This window comes from Thunnus albacares, chromosome 19, assembly GCF_914725855.1.
Source record: "Thunnus albacares chromosome 19, fThuAlb1.1, whole genome shotgun sequence".
NCBI lineage: Eukaryota > Metazoa > Chordata > Actinopteri > Scombriformes > Scombridae > Thunnus > Thunnus albacares.
In genome coordinates this window covers 4,608,072-4,620,541 of record NC_058124.1, presented here as the reverse complement: position 1 = coordinate 4,620,541, position 12,470 = coordinate 4,608,072, and the positions used below count along the sequence as shown (strand labels likewise).

Below are 12,470 nucleotides of genomic sequence, written 5' to 3'. Positions count from 1 at the left end.
AATGCTTCCAGTTGTGCCCTTTTTTGGTTCATCCTGACTCTCCATTTTGATAAAAATACAACATCAAATTGGACTCTAAAATAAGGTCATCTTATTTACTGAATGTGGGCGTCATCTCTCTGTGCCAGAGCCAGAAAAAAAAAAGGCCACATAGACGGCGTGGTGACAGCAATTAGGGATAAATTTAACGCAGCTGTGCAGGCAGTTGTATTTCTTCGACCAATGGGGAAAAACATGCACTTATCCTAGTTGACTACTGATTGGTTAGGAAGAAATAACCCCTCAGAATAAATAACGAAGGGAAATGAAAAAGCAACTACCCTTAAGAGTCATCAGGCTACCTATTATAGTCTATAAGGTACATCTGAAAAAAAATATCCCAATGATGTCATCTGGGTTATTTTGGCTTCAAATTATGAGAAGAAAGACTGCATTACAAGCTGGAGGTGCGGAGTTTGAAAGACACATCCGGGCAGTGAGAGTCTGGTGATGGTTGCATTATGGGAAATGTAATGTAGAATCCACTGTTTTTTGGAGCTTTACCATTACTGAAGACTAAAAATGTGGATATGTCAGTCTGTGCTGTTTTGATTTTGATTATTTTATTTTAATCTCTCTTTTGAGAGTCTCCCGTCTGTATGGAACTGCAATATAAAATTGCTGGAGCAACCGTTTAATCCAGCAATATGGTTTATGTGGTGCATTAGAAGTATTGCAAATGAATTTCTTTCATCAGACCATGACATAAACAACCACAAAAACATGTCTGATACATATACGCTTGGTTTATCTGTGCTTCTGAAGGGATCACTGCCATGGCTTATAATACTAGTATTCTGGTTTATTTGTAACATGAAAGGCACAAATAAAAGAATGAAAAACAAGCAGGGGAAGTCATAGAGGATATCCTATGTTTAAGAAAATATGTCATTACTGTGTGGGCAGAAATGTGCACAGTTATGTTGCAGCTATACCAGACGCCCAACTTCAGAAGTTGGTAATTTGTCCTTCTTTCCCAGAACAAGCCTTGAATGAATATTGTGAAGTATAATGAAGTGTTGTGTTCAGCCCCCCTGCTCATGCTGATCTTGTGATAAGGGGAAAGCACATTCCCTCTACATTACTTGCCAAATGTGTGTATGTGTGTGTGTGTGTGTGTGTATGAGCGCGCACTGGGGAATCCTGCATAGCAGGAACACAATAAATCACATTTTAGCAGAATCATGTGATTAATGGAGGGAGGGCAGTGAAGCATTTGGAAATCCCTGTTGACCAGACTTGATGACATTGTGTTTGCAGTTTCTGGAGAAAATGTAGGTCAATTCACAAGGTGGCGTGTATAAGAAGAACAGATTCATATGTAGGTTTAGAGAGCCTACAGCACACATACTATATGACTAATTCAGTTATTTATAGTGAAATCCAGCAACAAAAAAGAAAAAAAACATTCCAATTTGAAGAACAGCAGCACCACCTACAGACCAGAACTGGTGCCTACACTCTGATGTAGAGACTCAACAGCTTTTCTTTTTTAACCTTTATTGATTACAATGAAAAGTGTGCATATATTGAGGAAGCAACTTAACAACGAAATCTGAATGTCATATAAACGCTTAAAGATATAAAAATGGTCCCTCTGAATAGATTTTGTGTGCAAAATATAAGAAGGCACTTAAACTGGGTTCTAGAACGATGCTGTGCAATAAAAATGTTTAAGAAAAGGTTTCTCAGATATTTTGGCATCAGTTTACCATAAAATCAAACTGTTTAAATGGATTGATTTAAAAAATATAAACACAATATAAATGTAGTGAAAGAAAACAATTCTTTACAGTTTCATTTGGTCTCGTCCTATAAAAGGCGTATAGTGCTCTCAATTTGAATATTTTGTAACAATAAAGAAAAAAGACAAAATTGAACAAATAACCTGAGATGAAAAACTGGAATGTGGGATTAAATCTCAACTCATACATTCCCATGTTTCTGCAGAACTGCTCATTTAAACTCGAGCCACAAGAATGAACATTTAGGTTACGTGTACAGTGACCTGGAATCTAAAACAAAGCATATTACCATTTCGGTTTGCAACCTTAAATGGGGAGCTGTAAGAAGACTGAATAATCAAGCAGAACAACTTTATACTAAAGCTCTCTTTCCTTATGATGCAAATAGCAAAAGGCTAGCAACCACCTGTTATCAGACTTCACCGTTTTTAGCTGAAGTCTCTGTCAGGGAGCACCAGCGGGGCCACCAGGGTCCAGAGGAAGATGGCCAAGCCGAGCCAGCTGGAGCCGATCTTCACCCAGACGGCAGGCATGGTGGTCTGCATGGCCTGGTAGTCAGTGTTGGGCCTGCGGAGCCAAGAATGAAGTCAGAGGGAGGTCGGCCTGTCTGTGAGAGTTAGTCAGGAGCAAGGCAACATGGGAGGACACTTACTTGTACCAGTTAGTGAGGGTCATCATGATGTAGAGAGAGGCCAGACAGAGGCTGAAGTGGAAGAAGGAGTAGCTGTAGGTGACTCCGTCTTCTTCGTTGTCCACGGCCCGGCGGACTCCGTCTTCTCCCGTCGCGGCCTCGTAGTCAGCGGTCAGACCCTGGCCCTCCTCCGTCTGCATCAGCTTGTTCACCTGGGCGTTGTTGGAGGAACGGATACTGTGGCGGACGAGAGCACAGGAATTGACATACAGTAGCAGATTATAGGATATGAAAACATCTGAGATATCGATGTCCAAAGCTGAGCGTGAATGCATCTTTGTGGTTTTGTGCTATCAAAGAACAGTATTTATATCCAGGATGCGAGCTCATCTCAGATGTAAACAGATTGTTTTAGTCAAAGTGCAGGTTTGAATTAAGGGTAGATAATTATTAGCACAAATGTACGATATTTACAGACATTTTTGTGACTCACAATAACCAATTGTTTCATTTTGCAGTTGCTATACCCTCCTACTAGATCAGTATTATTTTTGTCAGTGTTGTATTTGAGTAGTGTTGCATTTATCAAATGGAAATCTTTCCCAAATAAGATTTTCTTCTGACATTTTCAATCATTGCACTGACAGAAAGATCAGGCTGGATGTTTTTGACTGCAGAAAAATATGAAATTTATAGTCAGTTATGTATAAAACTCTCTCTTTGTAAATGTAAATCATGATGACATGAAAACCACAATTTTCACAGTAAGCTACCTGGCATAAAGAGTACAGAACAAGAAAATGGTCAATCCCACGATGCCCTGTGCGTCCCACCACTGGACGCTTGGAGCTGGTGTAGCAAGAACAGGTCCTGGTGGAGGAGTTGGACTGCTGGGCTGGACCAGACTCAACAGACTGGGGTTACACTGCCGGTCTAAGGTAGGAAACACAGAAAACAATGTCAGCTAGGCAAGTTATCCAATTCAAGTTGTAAAATAAAATGCTGTTGTGTTGTGACTTGTGACTGACTGGACTTACTGGGGTTGTTGCTCATGGCTGACCAGGTGATGTACATGGTGTAGAGGGAGATGACGGAGGCCTGGAGCAGGCCTGAGCTGGGCTGAGCTTCCTGTGGGGGAGATGGCAAGGGATGTAAAGTAAATAACATAGTGCTGGTAAAACAAACCCCTCTCCACTGCTGCAGTAATAAAAAGTTATTTGTCTTGGCTCATAAAAGGGATCACAGCTTTAGCTTTAGTCTTCTAGATTGAGAGAGAAATTAATTTTTTGTTGATATACATGCATCACATGTACAGTACTATACAAGAAATATGAAGACCAGGGCACAAAAAATCAATGATTAGTAGCTTCAGTACAAAAACCCATGTTAGCATCTGCCCTCTATAAAAGTCTACATTACCTGAACTTTAGGCAAAATGGACACGATGGACACAATCACGCAGAATATGAAGTTGAGGCTGATGAAGACCTTGTGCTCTGTGCAGTCATCAGGTTTGGTGTAATACACGTAGAAGAGCACAACGGCGACAAATGCAGCGACATAGTAAAGGATGGTGACGGACAGCAGAGCTGTGAGAAAAACAAGCAAAATAATTACACATTCAAATGAAACCTGCTGGTTTGGCAGCTGAGTCTGATGACAGTATCAGTTCACCATTTCTAGCTATTTTATATGAACACTGGGCTTTTTCACATAGTTCAGTCAGTGTTGTCTGTTTCTCACATGGTGCAGTTCATGTAGTTTGATTGTACATTCATCACCACCATGCAGGTGTACTTCAAGGTTTCTTGGTATAAATGTGAGTGTGTGTTGCCTTTCTACCTGCAAACCAGCATTTTTGATTTCCATTCTCTGCCTTCTCCAGCCAGGACTGGTTCCAGGAATGGGCAAAGTCTACCAGCAGGATGAGCTGGATGATGATGAAGATGAAGGAACCCACCGCGCCGAAGTAATACCACACTGTGATCAGACAGAGGAGGGTTCAGGACATTTGTTTAGAAGGTTATTAGGAGGTGGAATGACATTAATTTACAGTACTAAACTTTAAAGCAGTGGACTCTCAGTACAGTGTGCACCATCATAGTTCACAACTGATCAGTTCTGTTGTTTTATATAAACTGATGTTTAGCTTATTTATGAGCATACACACGAGAATCGAAGGATGGTTTTTCAAGAAAGCTGGTGTTGACATTCCTATTCATCACACAGAGTGAAACTAGTTCATGGTTTAAGAGGTTATTTACCATGAAAACTAACATTGCAAAGTTATGATTTAAATCTGAAACTGTCTGATCAAAAAAAAGGACAAAAAACAAAAAAGTATGATTCTGAGCAAACGTTTGTGGCTAAAATAAAATATAAAATAAAATAAAATAGTTTTCGATGGATAGTTCAAACACACTGTGGTGATGTATTGACGCTTATGACACTAATACACATTCTACCTGTATTAAAGATGCCATCTGGAATGAAGAAAGCTCCCACAGTTATGCCGACCAACATCAGAAACTTGATGAACCAGAAACTGAGAAGAAAAAAGTAAAGTTATTTTGAATATGTGCAGAACAAACAGGTTTCAGTGACAGTGTACAACAGTCTTAGTGGTGCAGTGCTGATGTTTGGCCAGCAGAGTGCAGCATGCTGTCATCATAGAGATCTGTGGTCCTGAAGCTGCAGTTAGTACAAACCCATTTTGAAGGGCGGCTCGGGGGTCCTTGCTGCTGCGCACTCGAATCATGATGATGGAGAAGAGGAAGAAGAAGCAGGTCATGGCGAAACACATGCGGTACACAGACTTGTAGCCCACGATGACGTCACAGTTCACCTTGTTCTCCACGCCAGGTATGGTTGTGCCGCCCATACAGAAACCTGGAATCTGACATGTGAACACAAACGAAGGAAATAATGAGCGGAAGACAGCAGAGGATTCAAATCAACTTGAACACTTTGCGTTACTGAAATTAAAAAAATCAGCTGGCTATTAAAAAAAAAACCCACATAATCCAAGCATCCGGTCAAGCTCCTCTATAATATCACTGTTGCTGGGTTACAAACTTGTGAAACCATTTTTTCTTGAATGGGAAATGAAACGTGGGTTGAGCAAACTTGGGTCTTATGAAAAGATTAATGGCAGCTGGTGCAACAGCGCGACATCCCCCATGCGGATCATTACATTTGATCTATTCTTATCTAAAGTACCTTTTTAAGATGTTCCTCCATGCCCGGGAGGATCATAATGACGGACACCATAGTCCCGAGCAGCAGCAGGAAGGAGAAGGCCAGCCGGCTCATGGTGGAGTTGTACGTTGAAGGGCAGCATGATGACAGGAGGCAGGGGGCCGAGCCGCACAAACAGGATGCCTGGAGAAGAGACGGGGAGAGAATTAGCGGAGCATTCATACAGATTCATATTTTATGAAACTCAGGGACAGAGCTCTGGGGTGCGGGATAATCAGGGTAATGCATGCATGGCTTGCAACGACTGTGGATGAGGAAAAAAAAACAAAACAAACATTGTGTCTGCTGTCACGGCAACCATCTTTCTCTTCCCTCACGCTTCCAGAAAACCAGAGACAAATGATGATTCACAGCAGCGGTAATCAGCCTTCTGATTAGAGCCGCCATCTTCACAAATCTCTCCGTCTCTTATCCGGCACTGTGAACAGGATCACAGAGGATTCCTGCATGATTCAAACGCAGACTGCTGAGAAGTGTGTGAAGCACCGAGGCGGAGGCTGTGGCTCAGATCAGTCATCCTTCACTAAATATGAGTATGCACCAGAGTACACAAGCCCTGGGCTGCAGCCGTGACGAGGAGAATCCAGTTTCCATGGTTCAGACTGGCCTTAGCCTCACACCGTCTGCCTTGGCAACAAACAACTCTAAACTACACTGGCCTAAAGTGCCTTTTTTCATGTTTTATTTTTACATTAAATAGGGCTGGGTATCGAACAATGACACTTTTTTTGTGTAAACTAATAGCACAGAGTATCACAAGTACTGAAAGATTGTATCAAATGCTTGCTCAGATTAGTGCATTTTGATCAGACTGTACTATGTTTTGGCAAAGTTCTGGTACAGATTCTTGTGTTTAGACCAATTACTTTAACAGGCACTGCAACTAGTGATTCTTTCATGGCTGATGAATCTGACGATTATTCTGTCGATTAGTCGGATAATTGTTTTAGTTTATAAATTGTTAAAAAATAATTCAAGAATTGCCAACCACAATTTGTCAGAGCCCTTGGTGATGTCTTCAATTTGTGTGGTTTGTCTAACAATCCACAAGCAAAAGATATTAAATTTACTGCCATATATGACAAAGAAAATCAGCTAATCCTCACATCTGAGAAGCTGAAACCACAGCATGTTTGGCATTGTTTACTTGAAAAAGGGCTGAAACAGTTTAATGATTATCAGAATAGTTGATTTGTTTGTAGAAAAAAATGTTCATTCCTCAAAGTAAGGTACCATTAAAAGTATCATCTTGGTATCTGAACCAAAGATCATGTATTGTTTCTGCACGAGTGCCAAAAAAATTCAAATTACTGACAGTGGACGAACAGAAAAATCTCTATAAAATACAAAACATAACATTAATTGTAAAAATATTCTTCAAGTCAATACTTGGTAGAGGTACTTTTGGCAGCAGTTGCACTTTTAAGGGGATCAGTCTGTGTTAGCATTCTTCTTTGCAAAACTGCTTCAGCTTTGACAGGTTTCATGCAGACAGTGAGTAAAATGTAAACAGACAAACCACAGATTCTGGTTTGGATTGAGATGTGGACACTCAAGGACGTAAATGTTTTTAAACTGTCCCTGTAAAGGCTTATCTTGATGTTTGAGGTCGTTCTTATCTTGCTGAAAAGTCAATCTTCTGTAAAGTCCACAGCTCTCTTACAGACTGTAGTCATATTTTCTTAAGGATTTCTCAGTATTTTGCAGTACTGCCCTTACCAGCCTTCCAGAGGCCTGCTGCACAGAAACACCCTCAGGGCGTGACTCTGCCAGGTCGGGCTTTCACTTGTGCTTTTCTGCTGCTGTGTTTAGCTCAAGTGTTTAGCATGATGGAAAGAAAGCTCAGTTTTGGTTTCATCAGATCACAGAAACATCTTCCACTTTGTTTCTGACTCTCACACATGCCCTCTGGCAAACACTAGCCCAGATGTTATTTGAGACTGTCTGCACACTCGGGACATAGTTGTATGAAGAGAGTCAGCTGGTGACCTCCATCACTAGTGTCCTTCTCACACAAACACTCAAAGAGTTTTTGAGAACTGCCTACTTGAGGAAGATTTACAGCTTTCCTCCATTTTTTCAGTGATCTTACTGTAATCTGAAAAGTATTCAGTGTGTTAGAAATTGTATCCTTTTTAGTGGGTTTTACATTTTGGATATGTTTTGTAGCAGTGTCAAAATCTCATATATATATACACACACTACGATTCTATGTTGTAAAAGTCCGATGGGAGTAAATGCACAACAAAGAGATCAAAGAAAGAATGATTATAATGGCCGTAACAAGTAAACAGCGACACCCAACTCCAACAGGAATGCGTAGGATCCATGAGCAAAACCCGGAAATAGTGTCTTTTTGGAGAACAGCTTACAGATTTAACCGGTCATGGTGTTACATTTTGCTTATAGGGTAATTCTTAAACGTCAATAGACGAAATACCTTATAAGACAACTAAATAAAGTCAAAAGACAGCACAAGTACGTCCCTGCTCTCACGCCAAACTCCATTCAGAAATCTGGAAATTCGCTGTCGCCTTGCATATCCGAAAATTGTATCGCCTCATAAAACGTCATTTAGCTAAATATGTTTTACAAGTCGGTCTGGTTTGATTAAACTTTAAGACGGCACCACTTTGCTAACTTAAAACGTTGATGGGCCGTTTATTTTCACACCTCTCCGCGAGGGGAGAACGTTAACGCTATCAAACTGTAACGTTACACATTCATGTAACTTAACGTTAATATGTTCATATGTTAACAGGTTTATAGGACGTAGCGTGTTATGCAGAATTTAACAGTGACTAATATGCCATATGAGACATGTACAAACGTTTACGCAGTAAAATATGTGATTTTTATCGCTAGTTTCACATGACGTTATGTCGATACCAAAACACGCAAGTTAACGCCGTCTTGGCTAATCAACACCTAACCTAGCAAGTTACACTGGTCGAGAAATTGTTTGAAATATTAAGTCTACGTACTTCATGAAGCAACATTACAACCGGTAAATGTTTACTCACACAGCTGGCCAGCGAACTCACGGCCAAACAAGCACCCATGTTGATTTAATTCACAATTCCGATGGAAGTCGTAGAAGTTTGAAAAGTTCAGGAAGAAAGTAAAACAAAATGGCGCCGTCACGTCACTTAAAATAACCGACGGAGATCCGTGTAGTTCGCTCAAAATAAAAGCTTTACGCCGCATGTGCACGTGACTGTTTATTTATCATACAAACTAACGACATATAATATCATCTCAGTTTGTATATTTGAGTTTTGGGGGGAATATATCTATATGGGAGGCAATGAACCCACGGAGTAATATACTTAGATGCTGTTGGCACCGTCTGTGTTAACGCTGTTTTATTTTAATGGGAATTCTTCTCTACTTCCGACATTGTTCGGGTGAATTTCGGTATTTTACATCCGTGAGTTGACTTCATGCAGGGCGTGCCTGTCAACAACACGATGACGAGCGTCTGCAATCACACCCAGACTGTGATTGGCTCACTGAGTCTTCACTCTAAAAGTTTGACCAATTGGATGTTAATGCGCAAAAACGAGACCATCCCTTTATCATAGACCTGTAATTACCACCTGAAATGTTTTCATGGAGGGGATAGGGACGGTCTTTTCTCCCCTCTGGAGATGTGTTGTTGTTATTCTTTTTCATAAGCATATACTGAAACTTTATATCCTTTAATAACCACATCATCAGCCAATGAGGTTTGTGCATGACTCTGTATTCTGTACCAGGGAATTTAGTACAAGGATATATAGTCATGTTTCCAGTTGTAGCGCTTGTGTTGGTAATAAATATTCATATTTTGATGAACATACTGTATATACATATTGCAAACATACATGTTCATCAGCAGTGCTAAAAGTTCTAACTATTTAATAAATACAGAAGGAAGTCTTTTCTTGTCAAAACGGACATTGTTCAGTTTGGTTGGACTATCACGGTGACAGCTAAATAAAACCATAATTTTTTTGGCATCTGTTCTGTTGTCAGTTTGCCAGTCAGTGATCTCTCCTGAGATTTCAGAGCCTGCCATCCCCTCCCTGTCCAGCAGTGGTCTCCATTGTATTTCTTACTATTCCTCATCACCCACTTGAACACCTGCGCTCAAAACCTGCCCATAACCATAATACTCCACCATATCATCTGTTAGGTCACACCTGTCGCAGCCTGTTGTATCCTGCTTGCTTTGTTTTTTTAACCTTGCTTCCTTTTTGGACTCTTGCCCGCCTGTTTATGCTCCTCTAGATTTGGTCTGGGTCGCTTGTTCTAATTGCCTGACTTTTGCTAAACCCTGTTCTGTTCAAAGTCCCCAGTAAACTTGTCTGTGAGTTGTGCAACTAAGCCATTAAATGCACAACCTCATTGCAGTAGCAAGGTTTATTTTAACGAAATGTTGTTTGAAAATCTGGACCTCATTATCTCTGAGTAGCAGAGAGAAAGATTAAAATTGACTGAACGAGGTAGCCTGTGTGTTACATTTTAACCCATTGACGTAAATCAGAATGACGGTCAGCTGCAATAAAAAAGGCACAATATGTTAGGTGGAGGAGTCCATCTCTTCTTGCATAAACATGTTTTTTAGACTAGCTTTATATTGTTAAGAAAACAGTGAGAGCCATAAGTAATATGTATAATGCATTTGAACATGTATTCATATTTTTCTACTGAAGGGAAATGATTAGCAAAAGCCCTAATAGCCCACAAGTAAAATAAGGCCATTGCAAAGTCACTGTAACAGCCGGTTAAATAGGGGCAAAATAGGAATAATAATGATTTTGTTTCACTAAGAAGTGGCAGACAGTGAATAAACAGGCGTGTGATGATGAAGGTCAGACGGTGAGTTTAAAGCAACAGGGGGGCCATCCTCCATCTGTTTGTTTGTGTCTGACCTTCAGAAATACAGTGAAGGTGTTCACCTGTGTATAATCCGTTTCAGTGCAAAGATAAAGCTGCTTCTCCACATCGCTATTTATCTCAGTTTAAGTTACAAGGGGCTTACTCATAGCTCTCATTAATGCACGGGTTAATGAGCAGTCTAATGAGTTTGATGGTAATCCGATAACAGCTCCATTACAATGTTATGCCAATGTCCAGATATTTCTCACGGGATTGATTCTGTTTAAAGTAATGATTATTCTCTTCTTTAGATTTGATATTTTTATAATAATCTTAACGTGTTTATAGTTATGAGTCGTTTTATCAGCACAGTGTGTTCCCTGTTATGTTCCTGTGGCTTTTCAGCCTGTTGGTGGCAGTGAGTTCATTGTGACGCATTTTCACAGGCTTAGTAGCCTCTGTTAGTTGTTCTCATATGTTTCTAATTAGCTGATAGCAAATAAGATAAATAAAAGAAAAGAGTGAGACTGTGAGAACCTGATGACTAAAATAGCCATTTCTCTGTTGGAAACATAGTTGATTTTTCGCTCTGCTGCTATTACTGGACCAATGTTTCTATTTTAAGGCAGTAGCATCTACAATACACGTTCCTCGGCTTTATTATCCCTCTAATGAGCATTAGATTAGTGTATGTACAGGTTAAGACCGCAGACAAATTAGTGAGTGATTGGATCAAATGCCAGGTAAACAGGCGATTCCATTTCTAAATATTTGAATGTGTAGATAAGGTGCACCCCTTACCGAAAAGACAATGGTACAAACCTTTGAGCAGCAGCGGCAAGACAAAACAGCAAGAGCTCGCGAGAATTACACAGGAAGCGGTACTACTGTCGCTTCAATATAAAACCAAATACTCAAAACATTGAAATACTTCAAGCACTTCTACAATTAGGCTACAACAACTACTACTACTACTATTACTATTACCATTACTACTACTGGTGCTACTGCTACCACCACTACTATAGGCCTAAAACTTCAACTACTACTACTACTATTACTACATATAATAATACAAAATGTACCACACTCTATGCTACAGTAAGTTGTCTATTTTGAGTAACTGAATAAGTGAAACTAAGGAATAGGTCAAATGTCATTATTTAACACATTACATGTATCATGATGAATGGTATTTCTAGGTAAACTAAATGTTCTATTTTAGCTGTTAAGCTTTAATATTGTTGTTACTACACGTTGAGAGCTTCAGGTCAGACAGAAAAGCCACCAGTGACATGATCTCATTTTTTTCATATTATATTGAACTTTATCAAGCTAATTTCTTCTGAAATCCATATATTCTGTAGGTCGCTCACATGTAGCCCATTTGATTCAGTTTGTATAGCTGTTGTTGGTATTATAGCTACTCCATTTACATTTTGATATATTCATATTTTGCTTTGATATGTATTATAACATTTGCTTTTTCTGCAATATTCCATTACCCTACATGGAAATGATGAAAGCTGTTTTCGTTCCCTTTGTTTTTTTCAGACAGCTGTTTTGCTTTTACTTTAAAGGCCAGTTCCACAGGTTTCCTGTTTCCTCCGGCCTTACTGCGTACACCTTGACGCTCCTCCCTGTTGCTGCTGCCTGAGAATGAGCGCACAGTGAAGTGGGTTCAGCGCTCTTCAGTCCACTGTGCCGCGGCTCCAGCCGTGTCACCTGTAATGACGCCGTGTAATGTGTCGCACCGGACGGACTCCCTGACACTCCGCACTTTCTCCTCTTCGTCCCTGCTGAAGATGGTGGCTGGCGGCTAGTTCCAACTTCGGACTTCCTTTTTTTTTCCTTGGCAAAGCGCGCTGAATCAGTTGGTGAGTGTCCGTCGTTGCGCACATACACTGTCACCTGTTCTGCTCCACAGGTAGGAC

The 12,470-nt window shown here is 40.2% G+C and overlaps 2 protein-coding genes across 3 annotated transcripts in view; one reads left to right on the top strand and one right to left on the bottom strand.

Annotated features, from left to right (window-relative positions):
• Positions 1-1,504: 1,504 nt before the first annotated feature.
• The window catches only part of serinc2 (serine incorporator 2), a 15,318-nt gene continuing 4,352 nt past the window's right edge, over positions 1,505-12,470 (bottom strand). The window contains exons 1-10 of one of the 2 annotated variants that reach the window (XM_044335439.1): positions 8,697-8,824; positions 5,635-5,796; positions 5,124-5,311; positions 4,881-4,960; positions 4,258-4,395; positions 3,835-4,004; positions 3,453-3,543; positions 3,189-3,348; positions 2,437-2,652; positions 1,508-2,351 (exon numbers count right to left, since the gene is read on the bottom strand). In XM_044335439.1, the coding sequence (XP_044191374.1) occupies positions 2,213-2,351; positions 2,437-2,652; positions 3,189-3,348; positions 3,453-3,543; positions 3,835-4,004; positions 4,258-4,395; positions 4,881-4,960; positions 5,124-5,311; positions 5,635-5,796; positions 8,697-8,735 (1,383 nt within the window). In that variant the 5' untranslated portion in view covers positions 8,736-8,824 and the 3' untranslated portion in view covers positions 1,508-2,212. Of the gene's footprint in view, positions 2,352-2,436; positions 2,653-3,188; positions 3,349-3,452; positions 3,544-3,834; positions 4,005-4,257; positions 4,396-4,880; positions 4,961-5,123; positions 5,312-5,634; positions 5,797-8,696; positions 8,825-12,470 lie in introns of those variants that run through there. The other variant, XM_044335438.1, reaches the window with a different exon arrangement.
• Positions 11,881-12,470, top strand: part of pkib (protein kinase (cAMP-dependent, catalytic) inhibitor beta) — a 23,175-nt gene continuing 22,585 nt past the window's right edge. The window contains exon 1 of the mRNA XM_044335440.1: positions 11,881-12,413. The gene's annotated coding sequence lies outside the window, so the exon portion shown is untranslated. The remainder of the gene's footprint in view (positions 12,414-12,470) is intronic.